General features: G+C 40.8%; 1 protein-coding gene across 1 annotated transcript in view; it reads left to right on the top strand.

Annotated features, from left to right (window-relative positions):
• Positions 1–24,768, top strand: part of ptprn2 (protein tyrosine phosphatase receptor type N2) — a 124,418-nt gene extending 99,650 nt beyond the window's left edge. The window contains exons 13-22 of the mRNA XM_069696283.1: positions 28–231; positions 5,015–5,162; positions 6,743–6,816; positions 11,521–11,598; positions 14,434–14,553; positions 15,423–15,589; positions 17,776–17,829; positions 18,854–18,918; positions 21,025–21,098; positions 23,215–24,768. Coding sequence (XP_069552384.1) covers positions 28–231; positions 5,015–5,162; positions 6,743–6,816; positions 11,521–11,598; positions 14,434–14,553; positions 15,423–15,589; positions 17,776–17,829; positions 18,854–18,918; positions 21,025–21,098; positions 23,215–23,286 — 1,056 coding nt within the window. The 3' untranslated portion in view covers positions 23,287–24,768. The remainder of the gene's footprint in view (positions 1–27; positions 232–5,014; positions 5,163–6,742; positions 6,817–11,520; positions 11,599–14,433; positions 14,554–15,422; positions 15,590–17,775; positions 17,830–18,853; positions 18,919–21,024; positions 21,099–23,214) is intronic.
• Positions 24,769–25,206: the final 438 nt, after the last annotated feature.

The following is a 25,206-nucleotide window of genomic DNA, read 5'->3' as shown; positions in this document are numbered from 1 at the left end:
ACCATCATCATCTCCTCTAATCCCCAGGAGCTGTGTCGCCAGCGTATGGCGATCCGAACGTCGGAGCGCGTGGAGCGGCCGGAGACCCTGCGCCACTCCCGGCTCAACAGCGTGTCGTCTCAGTTCAGCGATGGCCCCGCAGCCAGTCCGTCGACTCGCAGCAGCACCTCCTCCTGGTGCGAGGAGCCAGTCCCATCCAACATGGACATCTCCACTGGTCACATGATACTGGTAAGAAAGTGATGAAAATGTATGTTAGTAGGGGAAGTGTACGAGGATGTTGGTTGAGATGTGGTTGTTTGTCAGGCCCTCAGAGAGCATTTGTGGTTCTTAGCATCTGATTGTTTTGACCAAACGACCACAGTATCTCATCATGTATCATGATGATGCATTTAACCTGACAGGGTGAGTTCAGTCTCGTCTGAGGAACTGCTATTCATCAGAGCTACATTAAATCAGCTTTGTGCACAAGATCACAGACCTACATCAGAGATTCACAACCTGTGGTACCTCTGCTCCTCCCAGAAAAATGTGGACTGTGGAGCTGCTAAATTGATTTGAATAAATAGAAAGTAGGGTTTGATTTAAAAAACTATATCCACAAATCCAGTCAGTTGTAATGTCCATGTGTTGCAGCTGAAAGTATGAGAAAAGATGAGTTGAAACAGCTGCGAGTAATGAATGAAAGGTGGGAACTGTTGGTTAAAAGTAATGCTTAAATGGCTAAAACAGTTAGCTACTTTAAAGTAATGGATGGTTGAAATCCTTAATAGCAATAGAAAAACAGTGACAGCCGGTGATGGATAAATGGTTGAAACTTCTTCTACTCCATTTTGTGATTGTTTTCTATATAATTCATAGATTTAAACAACTGGTAGTTTAAAATCAGTTCAAGTGAACACTTTTGGGGACATAATGTCGATGTTGGGGTGCTTGATCTCATCTTTAAGGGCCTGTAGGGACAGAAAACGTTGAGTCTCGCTGCTTTCTTCAGATATTTAGTGAGTTTACATTGTAGTGTGTGCTGGAAACCAGCGACTTTATTTCTCTCCGTTTGGCTGCGCCTCCTTTTCATCCCTCTCTCACCTCATTCCCTTCAGAATCCTGTTATCTTTGTTGTTGTTGTTTTTTTTCATCACTCTTCCCGCTGTTTTCTCCCTCCTGTTTTATCTTGGCTCTGTTGTCTTCATTTTTCTTTTTCTCCTCCAACTTTTACAGCTTCTACTGTGTCATTTTCTCTCTTTATCATTCTGTCCTGCTTCTTTCTTCTCTGTCATTTTCATCTTTTACCCCCTCCGTCTCGCTTTTACTGCGGCAGCAAAATAAAGCAGACATTGTTTTGCGTGATGAGAGCAGCACAAAAGTGAAATATCATTACCTATCTGATTGTCATTTGAATGTTTTAGAAATGTTGTTGGTTTTGTGTTTTTTCTCCTTCTTTTTTTTTAGTTTTTATTGAAAAAGCTTTTGGTTGCCAACACTTCCACAAACAGACAATGGATTGTTTCAATTTTGCACAACTTTCACTTCATTCATTTGAAACAAGCTTGATAAAAGAGATGGATAGATGCCTTGCAGAGTTTCCATTAATGGAGAGAGCATTCATCACACTGCATGTCTAGCTTTTATATTGGGAGGCTATAATGAATGAGAGTGAATCTGAGTAATGCCTTGTATTGGTGGTAATAGATGGGTTTTGTTGCACTCGTCAAGGCTTGTTTGTGAAGCCCCTTTTGAAAACATTGACAATAGAAAAGCATTTAGCCCTGCAAATAACAAAAGATCCACCGTGAATCATTTCTAGAAGCTGTTATTATTAGGCCTAGTTTCTTCACAGCAGCAATGCCAGGCATTAACAATGCAGAAAGGTAAAACACACTGGGACCTTTACTTCTCTTTCATGCCGTGATTGACATGGAGATGTCCTATAGGGCCGCTTCTTTAAAATTCCACCACCATCTCGCATGAAACCATGTGTGAGATTGCCTTGTTATCACTGATCTCAGACCTATATTTTCCCATCTCTGCTCTCTTCTCCTCTCATCTCCCCTCTCCCGCTCTTTGGAGCTCACACTGTGTGGAGAAGGATGATGAATACCCAGCTTTCCAAAGCACACATGCTGGGGGTCCTTTTTTTTTTTTTTTTTGAGGCCCGATCACCTCACACTCGCACAACCAACTACTATGCTACTAGGAGAGTTCGGTGCCGTCAGGAAAAATGAACTACGATGTTGTGACCCACTGTGCGGCCCACCTTAAGACTGATAAAGTCTTGCATAACGACTTCCAACTTCAAAAATGAAATTGGATGCCTCTGTGTGCTGAGTCATCTGCTGTGTTTTTTCAGAGCTTTGACACGTCTCTTGTGTTTCCATATTCTCTCTTTTTCCTTTTTCAGCTGCAGTACAACTTGCACGTTTTATCTACTGAATTATTTAAAATGTGGCTGTGCTTCTGCAAGTCTTTTCAGCACCATGGACAGCACTTTACTTTTGTTTTTCCCTCTCAAAAGCTGCACAAAATCTCTGTCCACGTTTCCTGCAGAAACAGGGTCAAAATGTTGATACAGTTGCTGTTGTTGTTGTTGTGTTCCCTTGGCTTAATCACCTCTCCCTTGAAAAAAGAAAATCAATAATTAGGTAGCTTGAGGCTCTTTATCATTATGTTGAGTAGCTCTTGTTGATTTTTTTTTTTTAAATGATGACTATTTTGCTTAACAGGAAAATAGACTCAGGCAAAGGAAAAAATAGCCACTGACTCGTACAACACCTTCTTCCTTCAGTGACTTGTACTCGCAATTTGAAATATAGTTTGTGACCAAAAAACATAACACAAAATAAAATAAAAACTGCTTCCCATTTAAGACAACACTATGTGTTCTTTTCATTTAGCTATTATAAGTCACACAAATCGTAGTGCACATTAATACCCTTTTCTTGTCTCGCAGCTGTTTATCATATCATAAAGCTTCCCGCACAAACTGTTAGCAGTATTGTTGGTTTTAATTTGACAGCGGAGCTTGACAGTAATGTGTTACCTGTTGTGTCTGGCTCCCCTGGTTGTCCCTTCATCCTGATTTCACCCAGCACCCTCTGCTGCCGAGGAGACTGCTTAGGAAGGATTAGACATTGTTTCCCTGACACCCAGGCCTCCCATCCCAACCCTCTGATTGGCAGACATAATCCCCCCATTCACTAAACCTTCGTTACCCTGTCTCTGGAATACACCATGGTCCACTGCCTCCCCCTAGAAGCGGGAGGGCTTGATAAGGGCCTGCTGGCTGCATTGCATTAAGCTGCGAAAATATGAATTTGGAATACAATCGATTCAGGGCATCGTTTGAATAGAATGGGATGCAATTCAGAGTGGAAATATCAAGTACATGGAGATGTAATATTGGTAGGGGAGGTGGGATGCTGTCAGGCTGGCAAGCAGAGAGTACTTGTACAGGGTGACAAGAGCATAGTGGTGACAGGCTCTGTCAAGTGGCCATAATGGCATGCTGTCATTTTCCTGGGAAGACAGCACTGTGTTTGTGTAGGCAATGCACAACTCCACACATGCAAATATAAGTGTTGCCTGCTATTAGAATTGACATTAACTATTTTTTTTTTTACATAATTGAATTTTCGGCATGCATAACATTAAAGGTTGAAGGATGGTTCAAAGTATAATAGTGCAAATCTAAAGTAATATTTCAGAAATATCCCTTTATGCCATTAATGGGTTCAGATAGAGCACATTGTGCCTTCATGTTCACTCATTATGCAGCTCTATTAATCACAACAGTTTTTTGTTTTTTTTCTCTTCTCTGTTTGGCTTTTAAGACTTGAGTCGTACCTTTGCTTCGGTATCTATCAATAAACTTTGATTTCCTTTGTCTGCAGGATTTGTAACGTTGTTATAAGTCAGCTAATAGCCTTTGCATGCATGCGGAGGAAATCTGAATTCATGAGCCAGGGTAATTGCCTATTATGTGTTGGACAAGCTTAATTGTGATTATTATCTCGGTAGGAATTGTATATATCCTGCTAAGACTTGGATTTCCCTTTTTGGACAGACAGGAGTGAATAACTCGGATGTAACAATGGAGTGTCACCTCTCTGCTCAGCCTACCTATACTGCTTTTAATATGGGGATAAAAACCCAGCACATCTGGGTATCACTTTCATTGTATTAGCCAGCTGATCCCTGACATCAGTTTATGAGTCTGTAATCTTCTGTCTCACACAATAGCGGACTAAACCATTTAACCCCGTCGGGAGGGGAGCCATGATACAGGAGAGAAAGCGAAACACGGCGCTACGCTAAAAAAGACTCGTCTTGCCAGCCACAGCCTCTAAGCTCCCTAAGACTTGCCCTGGTTTGGGAGAATACACACACAGGCCTTTACCCCTCCCCCTTCTCTTTTTCCATCTTTGTCTCTCTAGCGGATTCAATTTTGTCTTCTCCAAGCGACGGCTTAAATGCAGACAATCTTATCAGTGGCTGTGCAAGCAGTGAGGGACGTGATTGAAACACCCCTGAAGTATTTCCAATGCAAACAAACCTTTCAGGAGTCTTAATTGTGTGTGCATTTTTTGTTTCCTCTCGGTCACACGCACAAACACACAAAGACGCCAGCATTAGCGCACTTTCCCCACCTAGATCTTCAGCAGCCTCCTTCTCGCCCAGTTGTACGGCGGCGTAGGACAATAATACTACATGACAGCTGATCGTAGCTTGAATGGAGAGATGCTGTTGTTTAGGGTTTAGTGGTTTGCTCTGGTTAATTTATTGATTGGAAAATATTATAAGAAAAATAACAACAAGCTGTTAGCAGACACCGCTGGTTTGGCGAAGGGGAATTATTGCAGTTTATTGTTTCATTAATCCCAAATTGCTGCAAAAACAAAACACATTTCATTTTGCAGCCATGTTTTGAGATATTTTCTGGTTTTTTGGGGGTTTTTTTTGCACGGTTCTGGCTTGTCGTTTGAAATGGTGGCTGAGGTGGTGTCTGTTTTCCCTCCAGTCATACATGGAGGACCACTTGAAGAACAAGAACCGTCTGGAGCGTGAGTGGGAGGCACTGTGCTCCTACCAGGCGGAGCCCAGCGCCTGCAGTGTAGGCCAAGGCGAGCAGAACTCCAAGAGGAACCGTTCTGATGCTGTGGTCGTATGTGAGTCCACTCAGCTGTCCGTTTCTTTCTTCTTCTTTTTTTTTTTTTTTTTCCACCATTTACTAAACTGGAGCTCTGCAGGGCAGTTCATGTCGCTCCATCACTGTTGTATTTGATGTGTTTTTGAACAGATGCTCCAAAAGAGGAACATAAACCCAGATGGGTAAACATGCCAAAACAACACTGTCGAAAATAAGTTTCCAAAATGAACAAAATAATCACTGTTAGTATTCGAGCCAAAAAGTATTTCTTAAGCTCTTTTATTTTGAAACACAGTAAAGGTCACACTCTAGTGAGACATTTTTCCCTTGCTTCGAGATTTCTCTTGGATATTGTTGGATAACTGTGTGTCACATAAGCAATGTTTGTAAAATACCTGTTCTGGACTGAAACATCCACTGCCTGGAAGACAAGAGTATATCAGTTTAAAGTAACAATGGCGGCTATGTACTCTATCCAAGTTTGCTTTCAGTGAAATTATGTTTGCCAGCCTTATTACTTATCCCTCCATTTGAGCTGAACAGTTTGAATGCACAAACATTTAAACATAAAACTAACTGCTGTGTTGCATGTCCTTCAATGTTTACCCATAAAAGTCTACCAAATCATCCAACTGTAATCCACATTGTAATTACATTTATTCATATATACTTACCTATTTCTGCACTTTAAAACTACTTTTACCCTGCAGTGTAAAACAATGCAAGTTCTTTATCCCTTTTCCATTTTGTGCATATTTAGGACCCTTTTGTAGGGTTTTTGTTTTAAAATAAATCAGCTGCAAGCGTTTAAAAAAAAAAAAAAAAGTCAGCAGAGATGGAGTTTACAAACGCATTAGCTCACACCAGTTAGATACAGCTGATAAAATCAGCTAACGAAAGTCATCTTTTCGCTAAATTAAATCCACACTCTTTGGCTAGAAATGAGAATTGTTTTGTTTCCTTTTGTGTGATATGGAGACCCATGGTTTCAGGCATAACAACAGTCACCATAGGTATCACATTATTCCAGAACCAATCAGCTTTCAGCTGCCTTTTGAATTGGAATCTGATGGCATTAGTTTTGCTTGTCAGTCAAATCTGACCACACCCACACACTCCTAATGAGCTTCTTTTTTTTTTTTTTTTTTTTTTTTTTTATCATTAAACTCATAAATAAAACATTTGATTTCACCTTGTTACTTGTGAATATATGAAAAGATTTGAAGTCGGGTTTTCCAGGGCTTTAGCTTTAAGCAGATACACTTAAGAAGACGACTGACCTGAGTTCAAGTCCTTCAGAGGCAGATTAAATTAATCTTGCAACCTTTTCACTTGTTTCAGAAAAAGAGGATTTTAAAAATCACAACTTGCAACCTTCTTCCTTAAATAGCTTATTATTATTTCACGAAGAACATCGCTTAGTGAAGGTGAAGCAATTCAGGACTTGTGTGTGTGCGTGTGTCTATGATGAAAGTCTGGTGAAATTGCACTCCCTGCAGCCATTTGAGTTTCATATTCCTCTGCTTAAAATTCTGTTGTTATTGCAGGGAGGAAAAACAGTGGAAATATGTACAGATGAATTATGCATCTCCTTTACAGATGATCATTCCAGGATCACCTTGAAAGCGGAGAATAACCACGGAAACTTGGATTACATCAATGCCAGCCCAATAGTGAGTATTGTTTATTGATTATGGCTCCATGTTTTAGCTAATATCCGTTGTCTCTGATGCCTGTTTTTGCACCTGTTGTGGTTGGATTTTACTTTGAGATAAAAGTAGTTTCAAAGGACCTGTCATCGATCCAAGCGCATTGATCTTTTTTTTTTTTTTTTTTAACTTTGTTCTCCATGCTGGGAGCCTCAGTGGATTTGGTCTTGTTGAATCACATTGCTACTTTTACTGCTTTCAAAATGGCCGCTCCCTTGAGATACGCCTTTTTTTTTCATCTGCATTAAAAAGAATTATACATTTCCTTTGACTAAATAGATGTATCCATCCACACTAATCCAGAAAGACCTCTGTGTTGGAGAGGGCTAAGGTTATTATTATTTTTTTTTTTTTCCGTATTTCTCGCCCAAACATTGCCAATCATGATTTCCCCTGAGGCTGTTGAAAAGGGATTCCATCAAAGGGAACAGGAAACTATGCATTTCAAATACAGTGCCAAAATTTCTGAGGAGATAGATGGGTGTGTGTGTGTGTGTGTGTGTGGAGGGGGGGGGGGGGCAGGGCACACACAGCTGCACTAAAAGCCTATTACTCTTCACAAACAAACAATGGAGACTTTTAGATGCTCTATTTATTCCTCCATTTTCTCTAATGGCATATTCATAGAAGTTTTTTTTTAGTTTATTCAAATAGTGCTGTAGTGCGAAATTTGCCATTTTATAGAATAATATTATAATAAAGTTAATCGATCATGGAATGAAGTTAGCGATAGAAAAAGCTCGTAGAGAAAAGTTATACATGACTATTTTGGTGTGGTTTTAAAAAAAAAAAAAAAGAAAGAAACGCAAGCGGATGTTGAAGATGGGTGAAGTAATGGCAGATGCAGTGGTGTGTGGATGAAAGGACAGTAATTACACCACAAAAGGGACCCCTGGCTGAGCCCAGCAAAACTGTGATAATTATGTCCATCAATGCGACTTCTTCCTCCTCATTAGCTGCGGGGGCAGTGGCCTACGAGTAAATAATCTGTGGCTCCTTCCTGGGAATCCGGGGTCAGAGATGCAAAGAGAGAGGGCGATCCGAGCTCCCTGCAAAAGCACAGGGTGACATACACACAGGAGAAGGCTCGGATAATGGTAAATGCTCGACCACAAATGATGCAAACGCTCCCAGATGTACAGCATCATTAGTGTGAGGAACGGTTCGAAGGAATGTGCAGTGACACAAAATGTGGTGAAAGCCTGGTCGTCTTTGTCCTATTTGGCCTTTTTTTTTTTTTTCCTTTTTCTTTTTCTTTTTTTTCTTTTTTAAACAAAGCCTCCGTGGCTTTTTTGTCCGTTCCCAACCTGTTCTCTGTGCTTTTGTTTTCAAACTATCTGGGATGAGCTCAAGCCAGCGATTAGCTTCGAAGCTCTCTGTCTTTTATAAACACAGGATCAAGACACGGCAAAAAGGTGTTGAAAGTTGAGACGATTCTCCGGGAACAGGTATTTGCGTGAGCTATTTTCGTAAATCTATTTTACTCTAAACCAAAGAGCTCTTCTTTGCATTTTTGTTGTTGTTGTTGTTGTTGTTGTAGTCTATCTTCTTCCCACAATGGGAAGAAGAGCACAGCTGAAATGCAGGACTACTCTTTCATGTTTGCGCTTTAGTATTCATGCAGGGATGTCAGCACACAGCTACAGCATGTCTGTGTCCTTGAGATTGGCTAAACGGAGTGGAAGCGCTAGCATTCGGCATCACCCTTTCATTTTTGTGGGGGGGGGGATTTCTTTTCTTTTCCTTTCTTTTCTTTTTTTTTTTAACCAAACCACATGAGGAATTTCAACCAGGAAGGATGAAGGGAAAATTGAACAACACGGTTCTGGCTAATTGAAGTATAACACTGGGTAATGAACACATTTCCTTCATTTATGTTTCCTTTTCTGAAAGTTCCTCAGAATGGAGATACATTTTCAAATTTTAGCCAGTCCTCATGTTGGTGAGGATTTCCTCTCACTCGTGCTTCACTTCTGCCACCCGATGATCATTTTGTTTCATGTACAATAACCCAGAATTAATATTGACATCCTGCCTGACGTCTTATAGATGCCCTGCTAGATTCAGATGCTGCGACTATAAATCAGGAATAAACATCACATCCGAACCTACGGAGATCTGCTTCATTAAACCTTCCAAAAAAAAATCTACAAAATAAAAGCATTTACACAACTAAGAATGATTTTTCACAACAAGTGTCCCATTAAATAGAACAGTTCAAGAACTAAGGCAACAGTTACATCCCTGTAGATTAAAATAAAATAAAAAACACAATATGACACTTTTAATCCACTAAATTGAAAATGAATTACAAACAGACTTAAGATAGATACAAATAAAATTGATATTTATTGAAAATTTTCAACTAAAGTTGTACGTTTGGTTTTAACAGCCTGTCAAAGCATTAAGAATTAATCCCGTTGTTCAGGATATGAAACATGAAGAGAAGAAAGTGTTATGGTAATATTTAAGCCATGAAGACATGCTCCATAATTATTTTTCCCTTTAAGGGTGAGTGTCGAGCCCATGAGTGAGACAAATGAGTCTCCACAAAAATCTTTAACTTTTAAGGCCAAGTACAGTGTCCTTGACAAGTTGTTCTTCAGCATGAAAAAGCAAGTTCATAGAAAATGAAAAAAGCCTTTAAGATGACCCTGCGACTTCCTGTGTTTTTGAGTTATGCTCAGAGATGTCTCCCTCCTTAAATGAGTCTCTGTTACAAAGACAAACAACAAACAAACAAAAAAACAAAATTTCCGTTGATGGATGTCAGATTGATTAAAAAAAATTGTCAATCACACCTTTATTTTGTAAAGTTTAAGACCTCAAACTTACAAAAAGGCCAAATATACATCAAGAGGGTGTCAATAGGTACTCACCCTGTTTCTTTTCCTTCAAAATATGTCAACATCTTTCCACTGATGCATCTCACACTCGAGGGTGTTCATTCAATCAAATTTAATCATTGATGTTTGGGGGGAAACCCAGCCGACACCTACTCAATCAAATCTCAATCACATCCCTCAAATCAAGTCCCACATGTCATTACGTCCCACCTCAGCATTCAGCTTCCTCACATCAGCTCCCTCCAGGCTTTAAAAGACCCTCCATAATGTCATGTTTCATGCAGAAACATGTCAAAGCAAGAAACAAATTTGCTCTGAGAGATGTTTTCATGAGGTCTTTGAGAGAGCAAATATTGGTATAGAGGCAATGTAGAAAATACCAGCAGGACACAAATAGGGCAATGTTGAAAAATAGTAACGACGAATTGGCAGGTCAAATTACAAAGTGTTTATTTTGGATATTCAAACGGTTGCAAGTTAAAAACACTCACAGACCACAGACCGGAGGAAACCTCAGACAGAACCAGGCTCAGAGTTTGGCGGCTAACTCCCTCGACCTGCTACCACAAGCTTCTATTTAGAGATATGCTTCCTTCATTCTGTCACCCAGTTGGCCTGGCTCCCTGGCTGCGGGGGACGCTAACAGAGGCTACGTTTGGTCGGCCCACACCGACTACTGGGGCCTGATTAGCTACTTCAGCTATTGGGTTGATTTCCATTATGGGGCAATGCGCCTCCAATGCTCTAAAAAGACTACATTTATGATTACAGTCACATTACAATTACCATTATCACTAAAGGAGGCAAGACAAAAACTAACCATCTGGCACACTGTGCAGAAGAGAGAATTAGACAGAGGGACGGAAGGCATTGCTAAATGCTAAGCTAATGGACCTGAAATTGTAAGAGTATATTGTATAGAAGTACAAGTATAGAATTAGCAAGACATTTTGCCACCCTGGTGTTTAAGTCAAGCAGTCGGAGTTGTAATTCATAATCATCTGCCACAGAGAGATTTGGTGTTGGTGAGCTAAGATTGACAGGATCCAGAATTAACATGTGTGGCCTCCTGCCTTGTCCATTTGGCCTAATGTCAATGAAAGTGAAAAATAAGTCATGGATCCACCCCGTCAGTCAAATGCGCTCCAAAAGTTAATAGGTTCTTCCTTGGCCCATGATACAATCTTCCACCAATTTTCATGAAAACCAAGCTGGTTTAATTTGTAATCCTGCTGACAAAGAAACAGACAAAGTGCACCAAAAGCCAAAACTCCTTTGTCGAGATAACCACGACAAAAATCCTTTTGCTATCAAATTGCTATCAAATCTTTTAAAAAGAGACATTCTTCTTTTTATTTGCATAGAGAATAGTTGAAATCAATTGTTCTTATCGAGACTGGCAATACAGCAAAGTTCAAGGTCTCCATCTGCCATATATGCAAATATGATGTCTAAAGAGAGTGATTTTTTTAACATTTTTCTTTGATAAACTGGCTGGCATTCAAACCACAGACTTCAAATGTCTTCAACATCCACTGTATCCCTTTATGACATTCACATTTTATCACAAAAAGCGTATAGTTTCCTCCATGTCCCGGTTTACTCCAATCACACCCATAAAAATAGTCACATTCTGAGTAACACAGGGTTTGAAGGAGGAACGAGAGAGAAGAAAATGAAAGTGTTTCCCTCAATACATGCTGATCTCTTTTTGTTGCTGCATCCAGATGGAGGCTTTGATGGAAGTCTTAACCAGACAATATGTTTTCATCCACCAGTCTCCGCCCAAACGCTGTGTCACTCTCTGCTCCCTCTCTCCCAGATGGACCATGACCCTCGCAACCCCACTTACATCACCTCGCAGGGCCCACTCGCTTCCACTGTGGCAGACTTCTGGCAGGTAATAGTCCTCTCTATTCACTTTTCAGCTTTTAACATTTTATTTGTGCAACAATGACGGCTTGGAAGAACCACAACAGAGCTACACGGTGTCTGACCCTCTGGTTTCGTTTCATGGATTTTGATGTCCTCTTCTTGGTCTAGAAGCGGGAGTGTCTCGGTTAAGTTGTATCAGTGAAGTAATGTGGTAGAAGTAATGGGTGTCTGAACACAGACATGAAATACATACTTTAAAATTCTGTGACTTGCACTTTTACCGATGATACTCATTATCTCTGATGTCTTTCACCAATAAACATCCATTAATTCAAACTCGATAAACTCAATTCATAAAACTTTCCTCAGAATCATCAAATTGTTGGTACCAAATTGATCCATTGATGGCTGTTTTATTGGTACGCTACCAACAGGAACTGCTAATAGCTAATTTGACATATTTTTAATGGTGCCACCTTGCCAAAATGTAAGCAAATAGAGGCTATAAAAACACAGCCCATAGTCACTACTAGTACTCTGCTCTTTTAATCCATGGCAACAATCACATCATGTTTACATCCTCTAAATCATCCCAGGGAACTGTGGCTCCAACGCATCATTATTGTCTCTCAAATAGAGGTAAGACAAAGGATAATTGTATATTTTTTTTGGTAAATTGTATGCCTCGCTCCATGACTCCAATGTAATGCTGGTACACGAGAGGCACAAGCCACTAATGGTGCGACCACTGTTCCTGCTCATCAATAAAACAGTGTTTGAGCTGAATATGTACAACAGACCTGCAGCTTTTAGTTTCACCTACAAGTTCAGTCATACACACCCCCAGGAAGCCTAATGGTATTTATAAAAATGCTGATATTTACTCCTATTTGCATGTTTCTCTCAGAGCTATTTGCATTCTGTTCCTTGTCCATAAATGTCAGAGGAACCTGCCATCAGTCACTACATCGAGGCTATTGTTAAACATGTCAACTTGTGCGGAAGTATGCCTTAAATGATGCATGGTTGCCAAATGGCATTTTTATGTGTTAATAGGACAGCACTGTAGTAATTAGTGGGCCTATCACCTCCATATGGTGAAGTAACTCCAGCTAGCCGTGACCAGGATGTAGAAGTGCGGCGCATAAATCCTGGCAGACCAGCTGGCCACGTACTCTGCACTCTGCATCTTGTACTGAACAGATACTCATTCTGAACCATTATGATCGTGCTGACTTTGTGTTTTCACAGACTGCTTGTGACTTAAGGAGAGGGGCGATGCTGAGTTTAGAGTGGGCTAGTTCTTGACACACAACAGAAATATCCTTCATTGTTTTAAATCGTCTTTTAAAAAACAACAAATCTGCTTCATTAAAAAAAGAAAACCTCAGTAGCTATTATCTGAAAATTGTACATCAATTGACACATCAGTTCAAATCGGAATAAAAGGTGCCCTGTTTGCTGTAGTTCATTTGTAAACTTGAAAGTGCCTCAAATGAAACAGTTGATAATTATCATTTCGGTTATTTGTTTGTCTGCCAGTGTTCTTCTGTGCCAGGTGAATAAATACATATCCATTATCCAATGAAATGGGCTTTTTAGCCACAAACTCAGCTCTGAATCTTTCCCAATTAAGCAGAAAATAATAGAAAATTAGATACAGATTGACTGACACACTGAGCATCAGTTCTGCGTCTGCGTAGTGGCCATTCATTATTCAGTATGGTTAACCTTGGGTTGTGGCAGGAGGGGAAAAAAACACACTCTTTACCCCATTAAAAGTAAACAAACAGGGGAAACACTGGCACTCTCATGCAAATGGACCGTGCAGGAGGCAAATCTTTTCGTTCTGTCCTATCTAATCCACACCGGCCCCAGGCAGTGCTCTGAAAGGCGGCTCTGCTCTAATCCTCCACTCCTCATTCCTCCATCCCTTCATCCCTCACTCCTCCATCCGCATCCCCTCTCCCTCCATCCGTGGCTATTACCTTAGCTCTGCTGGGCCTTGACTCCTGCTTCCTTCTTCTCAAAATTCAGTGGAAAAAAAAAAAAGCCAATCTGCATGAGTTCACACAGCGCAACTCAGGTCATTTTCAGGTTGTTTTTTTGTAACCTGCTTTCGTCCATGCAAATGAAGCAGAACTGTTTTTTGGAGCCTAGAAATTGTTAATTACATTTAAATTAAAAAAAAAAAAAAAAAAAAAGAAGATGGCTGGGTTTTTAATCGGTGAAGATGGAAAATAAGAATGCACTGTTACCTCACTGCCGGCAAATATTTCCTAAATTGTACAAGACCAAATGGATAATATTCGCTCACATTATCACCTTGCCTAATCTCATCACATCCTGGCACAGTTGGCATGTAATGTGTCCACTGGGCTGGATCACAGAAGCTTGTGATTAGTGTATAGTCAAGGCCATTGTGTTTTTATAGCAATCATAAAACCCGCGTTTCCTCCTCATTTTCCTAATGGCTGCCGTGGGCCTGTATTTTTTCCCAAGGACACATTAGATTGTGATAAGATGAAATGGAGCAGCAGCGCGGTAGATGTTGTGATCTCGCTCAGACAGCTGAGAGAGGGCGACACATGACGCGCCCTCCTGCTGCTCGACCCAACATTTATCATTTGTCACACACAGAGAGGTGACATTTATTCATACTTCCTGGACAAAGATTAAGAAATCAATTTCACTCTAATACAAGGCTGCCATGTAATGCTAATGTGCAATATGCTGCTCTTAGTGGCACAGTTCAGCTACATATTAGTGCTGCTGGAATGTCACACAGATGCGTATGAAAGGCTTTGTTGCCTCCGGATGTGTTGGACGGATGTCTGACCTCGACTTTCCTGGTTGGTAGATGGTGTGGGAGAGTGGCTGCGTCGTCATCGTCATGCTAACCCCACTGTCTGAAAATGGAGTGAAGCAGTGTCACCACTACTGGCCTGACGAGGGATCTGATGTCTACCACATCTACGAGGTAAAGAGGTTCATCAGAAGTTACAAAGCTTGGATGCTGTCAAATTTAAAGACTCAGTTACGGCCACAGTAAAAAATTAAGAAAAAAACATGTTCCTCTTACTTTGGATGATGTTCAACCGTGCAAATAGGTTTGGATTTTATGTGCTGATGTTTTGAGAAATACAATGTTGATGAATTGAATTTAGTTCGTGGTGCTTACAGCATTGCAAAATGTCAGCAGCAACATGTCTGTCCAGAAGCAACGTCCATGATTTACAGACCTCTCTGTGAACAGCTTTCGGTGGAACGACTTTCTGCACAGTAAAACCGTCTCTGTGAAGCTGCTGAGTAACAGCAACACTGTTTTCAATTCAATCAATTCAATTCAATTTTGTTTATATAGCGCCAAATCACGACACAGGTTATTTTGTGGCACTTAACACATTAAAGTCCTTACAGTTGAACTTTACAACGTTTTACAGAGAAACCCAACAATACAACAATTCCCACATAAGCTAGGAGGGGAAAAAAAAAAAACCCTCCTCTGAGCATCATTGTTCTCACATTCTTTGGTATCTAACTTGGTTACATCTCATTCATCACAAAATGACTCCCTATTTTATTACAAGAAAACACATACATACATTTAAAACCAGTAGAATGGCTCGAAACCACTATATGTTAGAAGATGTAATTATGTTCATTTTGTGTAAAACTCACCCTTTAGTTAATTTGGTGTTAAAAGTGTTGATGCTAAAGATGCCTCCATTTTATTCCCCCAGGTTGTTGCATGGGTATTAATGCATTCCTTGTTGTGACTGCTGGTGTGAAAATGTAATTAGTAAACTTCATGTCATCTTTTGCATATTTTTTTTGGTCTATATTTAGGTCAATCTGGTGTCTGAGCACATCTGGTGTGAGGACTTCCTGGTGCGGAGCTTCTACCTGAAGAACCTGCAGACCAACGAGACTCGCACCGTCACCCAGTTCCACTTCCTGTCCTGGATGGACCGTGGCATCCCCACCTCGGCCAGGACGCTGTTAGACTTCCGCAGGTAGAGTGGAGATCCTGCCTGTTGGCCTCAGCGACCGCAGCTCGGCAGATTTCAGGCAGATTTCCACCATTACAACTGGCCTTTACCCTGAGCTTGCTCTTAATCACCTTCCCTTATATTCTGCATTCTGCAAGCGCCTCTGTGGTCCGTCTCCCTTTTGGCCCCTCTGCCTTTTGGTCTCCTAGAGAATGGTTGATCTAATAAGGACTGTGTTTCTGTACTATCCCTTTCATCCTGGGCCTATTTCCCTCACCTCCCTCCAGCACATGTGATGCAGCAAATTAACAGCCCCGCACTGCCTGGCTTGGCTTGGGAAGAAAAAGGAGAGAGAGAGAGAAAAAATACACCTAATTCAAACACCCAATTAAACGAGAGCTGTCTCACTAAAAACATGGGAGAGGGGGAAAGCTAGTGACTGAATAACCTGACTCTGTTCTCCATATAATGTGTTCTGCCAGAAGAGCAGCAATAGCTCCCATGGGAGAACCCAGGAGGGATAGAAAAAGCCCTCCAAATGAGAATAGATGCATCTGATTTGTGGATGGAAGTATGTCCCTTTGGTTTGTAATGCAGATGAGAGAGAAAAAAAGAAAAAAAAAAAGAGGATGTGTAGTGATATCATGTCATCCTTAGTTGGTGCTATTCTTTCAAATTGAACTGGGTGTAGCTTGCAGTCAGTTATATTTATTTATGATAATGGTGAGGAGGTGTGAGTTGTGTTTTGACTACCTACATATTTTTTTGCACTGCTGCTGAGATCTCTCTAACAGTTAGATTGTCTTGATTTAACTCCGTCGACGCCGCTGTAGGTTATTGGGAATCTAAAGCTCTGATTAAAGGATTCAGAGGTCTCAGATCCACACGATGTACTGTACACTCACGGTTTCATGGTTTCGGCCAAGTCGGTATCTTGCGGTTGCCAGTGTCATTTTTGTGATGTTGCAGCTAGTAATATGAGCCCAGTTGCATAGTCACAAAAGTGATCATTGGAAACTGTGTCTCCTCAGCCAGGCCTGTGCACAAACTGTCTTTCTCTCACTCTCTGTCTCCCTCCTCCTCTTCCTCTCACTGCTCCTTCCTCTGGCTTGCATGGGAACTCCAACCATCTCTGTATGCTGTCTAACTAAGAACATATTATGGTTTTACTCATATTTTTTATACCAAGCAATCTCAAAATTGGGAAAAAAATATGCATTTAATGTAATACGTTTAATGTAAAAGCCAAAATAAGAACACACAATACATAGAATTATGAAAAATAATAGTTTTTTTTCCCCCTGTAAACCAACCATCGTATTTTCTATAATATCATGAGTTTTGTCACATTTGCTTTGAGATACAAGTACACATGGGAAATACTGTCAATAGATGTAGTTCTTCAGATCAAAATATTAAAAAAAAAAAAAAACCATCACAAGTGCAACATAAAAATGTCAAAACTAAGAAAATAATGAACAAGCTAGCAGTATTCAATGTGAAATGTTAGTATTTACATATTAAATGAGCTATTTAGAATATAATGACAAAACACATCATTGTTACTGTTAGTATATTAACTGTTTTGTTTACATACTTCTAGTAATAATAAACATTAGTGCAGAAAATACCAGATAAACTACAGGAATGATGAGATATTTACACATGTAATTTACATTTTGTCACTGAAAGGTGATAAACACGGGGGAAACGCGGAGAGACGCGGAGGCTCTCAGTGTAGTCAGTTTCCATGGCAACAGCGGGGTGTGAAAAGGCTTGTTGGCCTTCGCCGTGCCTGTGGTGTATAACATTCATAATTGGCCGGGGTTAATGCGTCGGCGGTCGGCACTCAACATCACACCACCACATCCATCACCCACATGTCACAGTGACGCTGTTTGAAATGATGCTCAATTTATTTACGTGCTGCAACATGCATTTCTCCCTCTATGCTCAAATTAAAGTGATTGATTGACAGGAGGGAGCATCTCTGAGTACTGTTTGGTCCTTTGGTTATTGCTGTCATTAATTTCATCCAGACCACAGCGCGAGAAGTCCCTCATGGGTCGAATTTGTTTTAATTATCGCTTTTCTTATTCAGCCAAAAGAATCAATCCTGTTTCCTGAATATTACTTAGCAACCTGTGCATTCACGACAACCTGCCGCCCTGCTTTTAATAACATTGAGTTTTCTTTTTTCTTTATTTCAGAAAGGTTAACAAGTGCTACCGGGGTCGATCTTGCCCGATAATTGTCCACTGCAGGCAAGTATAATTGTTTGAACCTTGTGACAGTGGCTGACCCTGCTGCATTGGGATAGAGAGTGTTTGTCGTGGCCTATGTGTTGGAGGGGAGAGGCTGTTTATTCAAACCCACTCAGTCCATTTACTCTATCTGTGTCCACTGGACCTGCTGTTTATTCCACTGACTGTGTTCTTATGTAAATCACATGGCACAAGCATATGCAGCCAAAGATGCTTCCATTTCCCATTTGGTTGAGTTAGTTAACTGGCCTTGATTGGTTTGTGTTAAACACCAGGTATCTGTCTTACCACTTTTAATAGTCACATCCTGTTAAGTCATGCATGGGGCCAGTAAGCCCACTCTCCCTCTGAGGCAGCTCTATGGACTGAGTGCCGAGCAGTGGATTAATGAAGCTATGGTGCTCAGGCCACTCTCCTGTTTTATTGGCCTTGCCTTTATTAGAGAGATGTCCACGCCTTGTTTGCAATTAACATGCAGAGCCGTTGAATGGCCGGCGGGCACAAAGGGAGGCTTTTCATAGGGCTATCTCTGGAGTAATGGAAAAGCAAGGCTCTCCAAAAGCTGTTCTCGAACCGCCCCTGGCCTCTCAACCTCTCCTCTGCTCCTGAGGTGCATGCATTTAAAAGCCTTTGTCCCTAGTGTGCCTTAGAAACCATTCCCCCCTCTCCAATAGCCAAGCAAGTCTCAAGACCACACATGCATTCGTGTGCAAAGGTTTAACATAATCACATTTATTGGAGCATCAAATATTCAGATCTGTTCAGCTTCTTTCACATGAATGTTAAGGATTATTATAGTTTTTAGGTATTCTGTTTTATCTGTGATAGTAGGTGTGACACAAATGGAGGAGTGTGCATCTGTATGCATGGACTAATTTGTGTTTAAATATGCTCTGCAGTCTCTCAGCAGATGCAGATGTAAATGAGCAATTTGTTTCCTTATAAGAAAAACACTCTGAGATTAGAGCGTCTCTCTCTGCCACCTTAATGATCTCTGTCTCTCTCTCTGTCTGACTCTCTGCAGTGATGGAGCTGGCAGGAGTGGGACTTACATCCTGATTGACATGGTCCTCAATAGGATGGCTAAAGGTAACAATCAATAGCTTCCCTTTCACTCTTTCTGCTTGCGTTGAGGTGTTGCCCTGGCAACGCTAAAGCCTCTCATTTTCCACAGAGGGTCTTGGGGATGCATTAGAGGGTGACTTTTCTGAGGCCTGGAGAGGCAGCAAAGACAGAGGCAGGCACGGAGCGAGCTGCTAGGAGAGCAGAACAAAGAGGAAACGGAGAAAAGGGAAATGAAAAAGAAACCTCCACCCGTATTAGTAATTATCTATTTAAGCCACCTTCACACCATATTGACCTGCATCACAACTGCAACATGAATTTAGATAGCACATGAATGGAAATGAAATGTTTAAAGGGAAAATACATTAAAAAAAAAAAAAAAAAAAAAAAAAAAGCAGCTCCAGTGGTTTGAATCAATATTTAATATTTAATGGGAACATTGTGCTTATTTGATTTGATTATTGATTTATTCTTAACTGTGTGTAGTTTGCATTCCAATTTCACCCTGAAAATTGTTGACATTTTTTCCTATTTTACACAAATATGAACCAAACTGTGAAAATCGCCAGGATATTAGAAATCCGGACGTCAAGATGCCTTTACACTTTATTTCCTGTGATTTTGCGTTGGGCTTGATCCCTGCGGTTGGTCATTAATTATGGAAATTACAATACAAAAGCACAAATCTAAATAAATATAGAACTGGACCAGAAAAGCTACAGGTATCTTTGTGATGTGGGTTTATGATGGCATGTAAAACAGGACGAGTTTGAAGATGCATTTGTTCCTAAATTTGAGGGTGCTGTCATAAGAAAAACTTTAGTTTTTAGCTGAATCTCTTTGACAACAAAGCAGGAGTCGCAGCTTGACAAGAAAACTCTCAGTCTGCATGAATAAACAAAATGATCACGTCTATTTGTCTATTGAATTTCTTGTGAGACATCCACATTGTATTCATCTATTGTTGCGCCGGAGCTGGCTTCATCTAAAGGCTGCCTTAAGTCACCTTAAATCCCTCCATAGCTTAGCCTGCCCCCTACCCTTTGACCTTTGACTCTTTACCCCCTCCCCCCCTCGGCATGCCCTCCTCCTGCGACTCCGCCCCGTCAGAGCAGGTTAGGAGGAACGGCTGGCTCTGTTGCAGACCTTCCCTCCACTGTCTGTAAAACAGTAATAAGGCTGACCCGATCTGATGGAGTTCATGTAGTTCAGTGGCGACCGCGGTGATGAGAGGCGCCACTCGGTCTCTTTTTAACCTTTTGTTTTCTGTTTTAAAACCAAATGTATGAAATGTACATAATCTCTCTCTCCAAAGCTTTTGTCTTCGGTCGGAGAGCCTCTTCTTCAGCTTAACTTTGGATTCCAGCCTGTCTAAGACATGAAAGTCTTGTCGGAGCAGTGGAGTACTTTGAGTACTGAGTCCAGCTGCATTAAAATCCCGCTTTCTCTCTCGCTCTCACCCACACATAGATGCATACACACTCTCGCTCCATCTCCTTTCCTTCCTTTCTCTTTCTCACTTTCAAAGACATCTTGAGAGTTCAGGGGCTTTTTTTCTCCCCCTCTTTACATCTCTCTGTGTCGCTTTCCTCAAATGAGCTCCGACATGCTGCTTGCGATCCATAAATCTGAAAGTAGAATAAGATTTCCAGATTAACATCACAGACTCAACAGCAGCTGATCACTGTTGAAAGCAGGCAACTGTTGCATAGGTTAATCATCAGAGCGACTGCTGCAGAGCTGCTATAAATCATTTTAATTAGTTTGTTGATTCTCAGATGCATGCACACACACACACACACATTCAGATATTGTTGTATCAAAATGCTCTGAGTGGACTTTCTAGTTAGACATCATCTAAACCAATTTCTGAACAAGATTCTCACAGAGCAGCCAGTGTGCAGTGTTTTTGATTGCATTATTGCACATTTCCCAAACCCCCAAAATATCCTCTTGCATATTTTATCGAGAAACAGTCTGTGGCTCTCGTCCAAGTCTTTCGAGGGATGAATGTAATAATTTTCAATCGCTGTGCTGTTCCAAAGGGAGGCCAGCATAAAGAGAGATTGACAGATGTGAGCTGGATTACTCTGCTGCTTTGAACTCTGTCCAATTTTCGGTCTGTTGCAGGTGCTAAAGAGATTGATATTGCCGCTACCCTGGAGCACTTGAGAGACCAGAGAGCTGGCATGGTCCAGACAAAGGTAAGGTCCCCGGCTTTGAGTTAGAGAGGTGGGGGGGGGAGAAGGGAGGAGGAGCGGGGGAGCAGAGAGGGAGGAGAAGGGGGGAGTTGAAGGGGGGGTTGCAGTCATTCAAACAGACGATTGTCTACTTCATGTGCTCAGGATCAGGGGAAATGATGGTGTAATTGATAACTGCTCCAGGATTAGAGAAACATTGTCTTGGAAGATAATAACTCGGCGTTCCACATTTATCACAAGACACAGAGAATGACCAGGCTCTTTCACAGAAAGATTTTCTATTTTGAAGCTGCAACATTATAGGAATTTATGTTGTGTATTTGTATATTAATCACCTGAACAAAATAGGATGCAATTAATGATTATTTTCTCAGATAACTGATTAATCACTTAGTTGATGAAACATCCAATAAATGTCCATCAGAATTTCTCAGAGCTCAGAGTTACGTCTTTAAATGTATTTTTTTTTGTATGACCAACAGTCCAAAACACAAAAAATTGTCAATTTACGATGAAATAGAACAAAAGTGGCATTTTAAAAAACGACAATTAACCCATTATCAGAAATGTTCTTTAAGATTATCTTTATCTGTTATGCCTCTCTCATAATGTGCTGCTACTTACTTTCTTCCGTCTCAACAGTTTATATTTACATATCAATACAAGACAATAGTTTAGGGCATGTACAAAGCCTTTCCTCTCATTCTCTAATGCAAATAATAATAGGTAGGAAGTCTCTTTTTTCTGTCTTGTAATAATGATAAAGGCAATCTAATCCAGCGGTGGGTAATAATATTTATGGGAGCTGCTTGCTAACAGACTCCAGTGTTCCTAAATGGTTCATTAATGCTGCTTTCACAGCTCTGCTCTATTCAACGCAGAGCAGCTTTTCAAGCACTTTCTCTTTTTTTTTTTTTTCCTCTGACAAGTCTTAGTGAAATTATATTGCAATATTGTTGATTCCACTTTGTGGCTTCATGCTGGGTCTACACAGAAATTAGATTGTAATGAGGTATGAAATTTAGAGTTCGGTTTCAAAGATTGGACGACCAATTATCTTTTCCCCCCTTTATGATGTTACCAGTTTATTTTTGGATAAAGCTCACAAAAAAAAAAAAGTTACATTAATTCCCCCCCCCTGTTTTTCTGCATACTCCTTTTGACAGACATCAACATGCAGTAATTACAGCATGTGTGACCGTTTTTCTTGCTCCCTAACATCCATCTCTGATCCGGAGAGCAGAGATTGATCTCCCCCCAGTGGTGTAAATGTGAACAGCACAGCGTGCACAAAACCCCGATTTTAAATGAAAAACTTTAAACCCAACTTGGGATTAGATAAGGCGCGTATAACTGAGGTGGAGATGAAGGTGGTTGTACTTACATATTTTCTGGCCCCATCACAACCTCAAAAGACACATAAAAATAGAAAACATCAGCACTCCAAATAATCTCCACTGCAAAGCAAAAGGCACGGCCACCAGTGACTCCTCGGTATTGATTTAGCCTATCCTCAGGCCAGACTATGGCAGGCTGTGTGTTGACACATCTAAAGACGGTTCCCTCCAAACTCCTACGTACCTTTTCTCTGTGAGAGGACCCTGTGGCCTGCAGCCTGGGGAGAGGAGAGGAATATAAAAACACCAGGTCCATGGGGCAAACATCAATCAGCCCCTTTTGCGCTCCTCTGGGAGAACGATTTCACAAACAAGAACACACACACACACACACACACACACACACACACACACACACACACACACACACACACACACACACACACACACACACACACACACACACACAGATAAAGCAGAGACAGCTTGACTCAAAAGTTCCATTTTAAGACACACCTGGCTGGATCGATGGCGGTGTCGGCTACACGTGCACCCCAAGCAGAAAGCTCAAAGTGGTTCACCTTCACCTCCAGTCTGTGGCCAAACACATCCTAGGCAGGGTCAGGAGATACGGAGGCAGAAGAGGAGGCGGCAGCTGCCAATCATTCTGCAGTGGCATTCCTGAGTTGTTGCACACTTGGACGCGCACTAAAAGTTGATCCCTCCTTCTCTTCCCTCTTCTTTCCCTTGCATCCTTCCCTCCACCTCATCCTCCTCCTCAGGAGCAGTTTGAGTTTGCGCTGACAGCCGTGGCAGAGGAGGTGAACGCCATCCTGAAAGCGCTTCCTCAGTGAAGGCATCACACCCCCCCCACACACACACCTTCTTCTCGCTCGCTGAGCACCGGCTTCCTCTGCCCACTCAAGACTGACATCTCTCTCTGCCCTTCCTTCTCCTCACTCTGTTTCTCTCTCTTCTGTCTCTGCCTCCTCTTCACCTCTATATATACTGTATACTTATGAATGTCGTGCGGGATATCTCACCTGGATTCATATTCGCAAACTACGCCTCGGAGCACAACTGTTGATCTGAGATCTGTGTTGTTTTAGTGGTTTGGGAGTAAGGTGTCTGATGTGGGAGCTCAGATCAGCGTTCTTGCTGTGAGATTTTTTTTTTTGTCAATATGAACCCCGGTACCTCTATAACTGTGATGTTGTTCCTGAACATACTGTTCTAGTGCCACTGACGAGATGTTTACGTGATGTCAAGTGAAGATTTTTGTTCCAAAAAGAGCTATCTACTGTCAAAAAACTGATATGAAATGCTTTGAAAAGGACTATTGGCACATTGAAAAGAAACTATATTAGGGCTGCAGGTAATAATTAATATCTCTTTTATTGTTTAGTCTTTGAAATGTTAAATAATAGTAAAAAAATGGCAATTAAAATCTCTCAAAGGCGACTTTAATTTGCTTATTTTGTATTACTGTCAGTATGAAATCTTAAGATGTTCAAATTATTGTTATGTATGACAAATAAAAAAAACCGCAAATTGTCATATTTGACCAGCTGGAATGAGAGACTATTTGCCATTTTTGATTGAAAAATAACAGAAACTACTGTTGCGGATTTTGTTTTCACCGATTGTGGAATAAATCGATCAACTAATCTTTGCAGCTTTAAACTACAATACTTTTAAGACAACATGTAAAGTAAATTAATTGAATGCCTGTAAAAACCGTCATATTGTACAGATTATATCCTCTAAACGAGTTGATGTACTGGATACATGTAGCCTTTTGGAAGTAAACTCCTCACATGTTTCTCCTCCTCTGTGATCTGACTCAGCTACTTATATACTCAGCATCACGTGGACAGATGTTGAAGTGTGTGTATTGTTGTACTTTGGGGTCCAGAACATCTCAAACTTGTGTCAAACTGCAAATTCTCCTCACGGATCACAACTATCGCAACATATCAACTGTTTTCTATTCCTCATCACATTAATTTTACATGTTTGTTACATAAACATCATATTAAATGTGAACTATACCAACTGACGTAGTCACTGCTTCTATTTAGAAATACTGTCATCCTATATCAATAGTAATAATAAGATACATTTATGAATTTACTTATTAGTTTGTCCCTCCATCGCTGGTATATTGTGACATTTCGTGCAACAGATTATTCCCTGTATGTATAGACGATGAATTACTTTATGAATCCTTATAGAGTGTTATCTGAAATGTATACTGAGAGCCTCAATCAGAACTATATATTTTGTGTGAGAAGTAAAATTCAGATTGATAATAAATCCGAACAGACAACACCGCTCTCCTGTCTGCTGTGTAATGTTCTTTCTGAAATACAAAAGGGAGCGAGGGGGCCGCCCTCACACCGAGAGTCGTTTGATTGAACACTAGCCTTCGTAAAGTCACAAAGAAAAAGCTGTATCGTGCTCCCCGAGGGTTTGTATCAGGGAAAGACACAGGTTTGTACAGATGAAATGTTTGGTTCAGCAGCTCCGTCAGCGGAGAAAGTGGCTGGGATTTGAAATGAAATCAATCATGTATTTCACCCACTGAGGTCTTCTCGCAACATTACAGGGAGGAGAGAGTCCAGTCAGTCAGAGTCCAGTTCAATCAATATTTACTGGAGGATGTAACGTTCAGCTTACAGGAATCAGACAACCGTCGCTTGTTTTAGTTTTGTTATCTATTGCTTTATATGTTGCTTCATTTTTGCACAGATCTCTCTTTCAAAATACGTTTT

The sequence above is a fragment of the Brachyistius frenatus genome, unplaced genomic scaffold (genome assembly GCF_029030835.1).
Source record: "Brachyistius frenatus isolate BFR_SWC_R1_liver_20210118 unplaced genomic scaffold, ASM2903083v1 Contig_21, whole genome shotgun sequence".
NCBI classification, from domain to species: Eukaryota; Metazoa; Chordata; class Actinopteri; family Embiotocidae; genus Brachyistius; species Brachyistius frenatus.
Note: the sequence above shows the minus strand (reverse complement) of the source record. Positions and strands in the feature narration are given on the sequence as shown.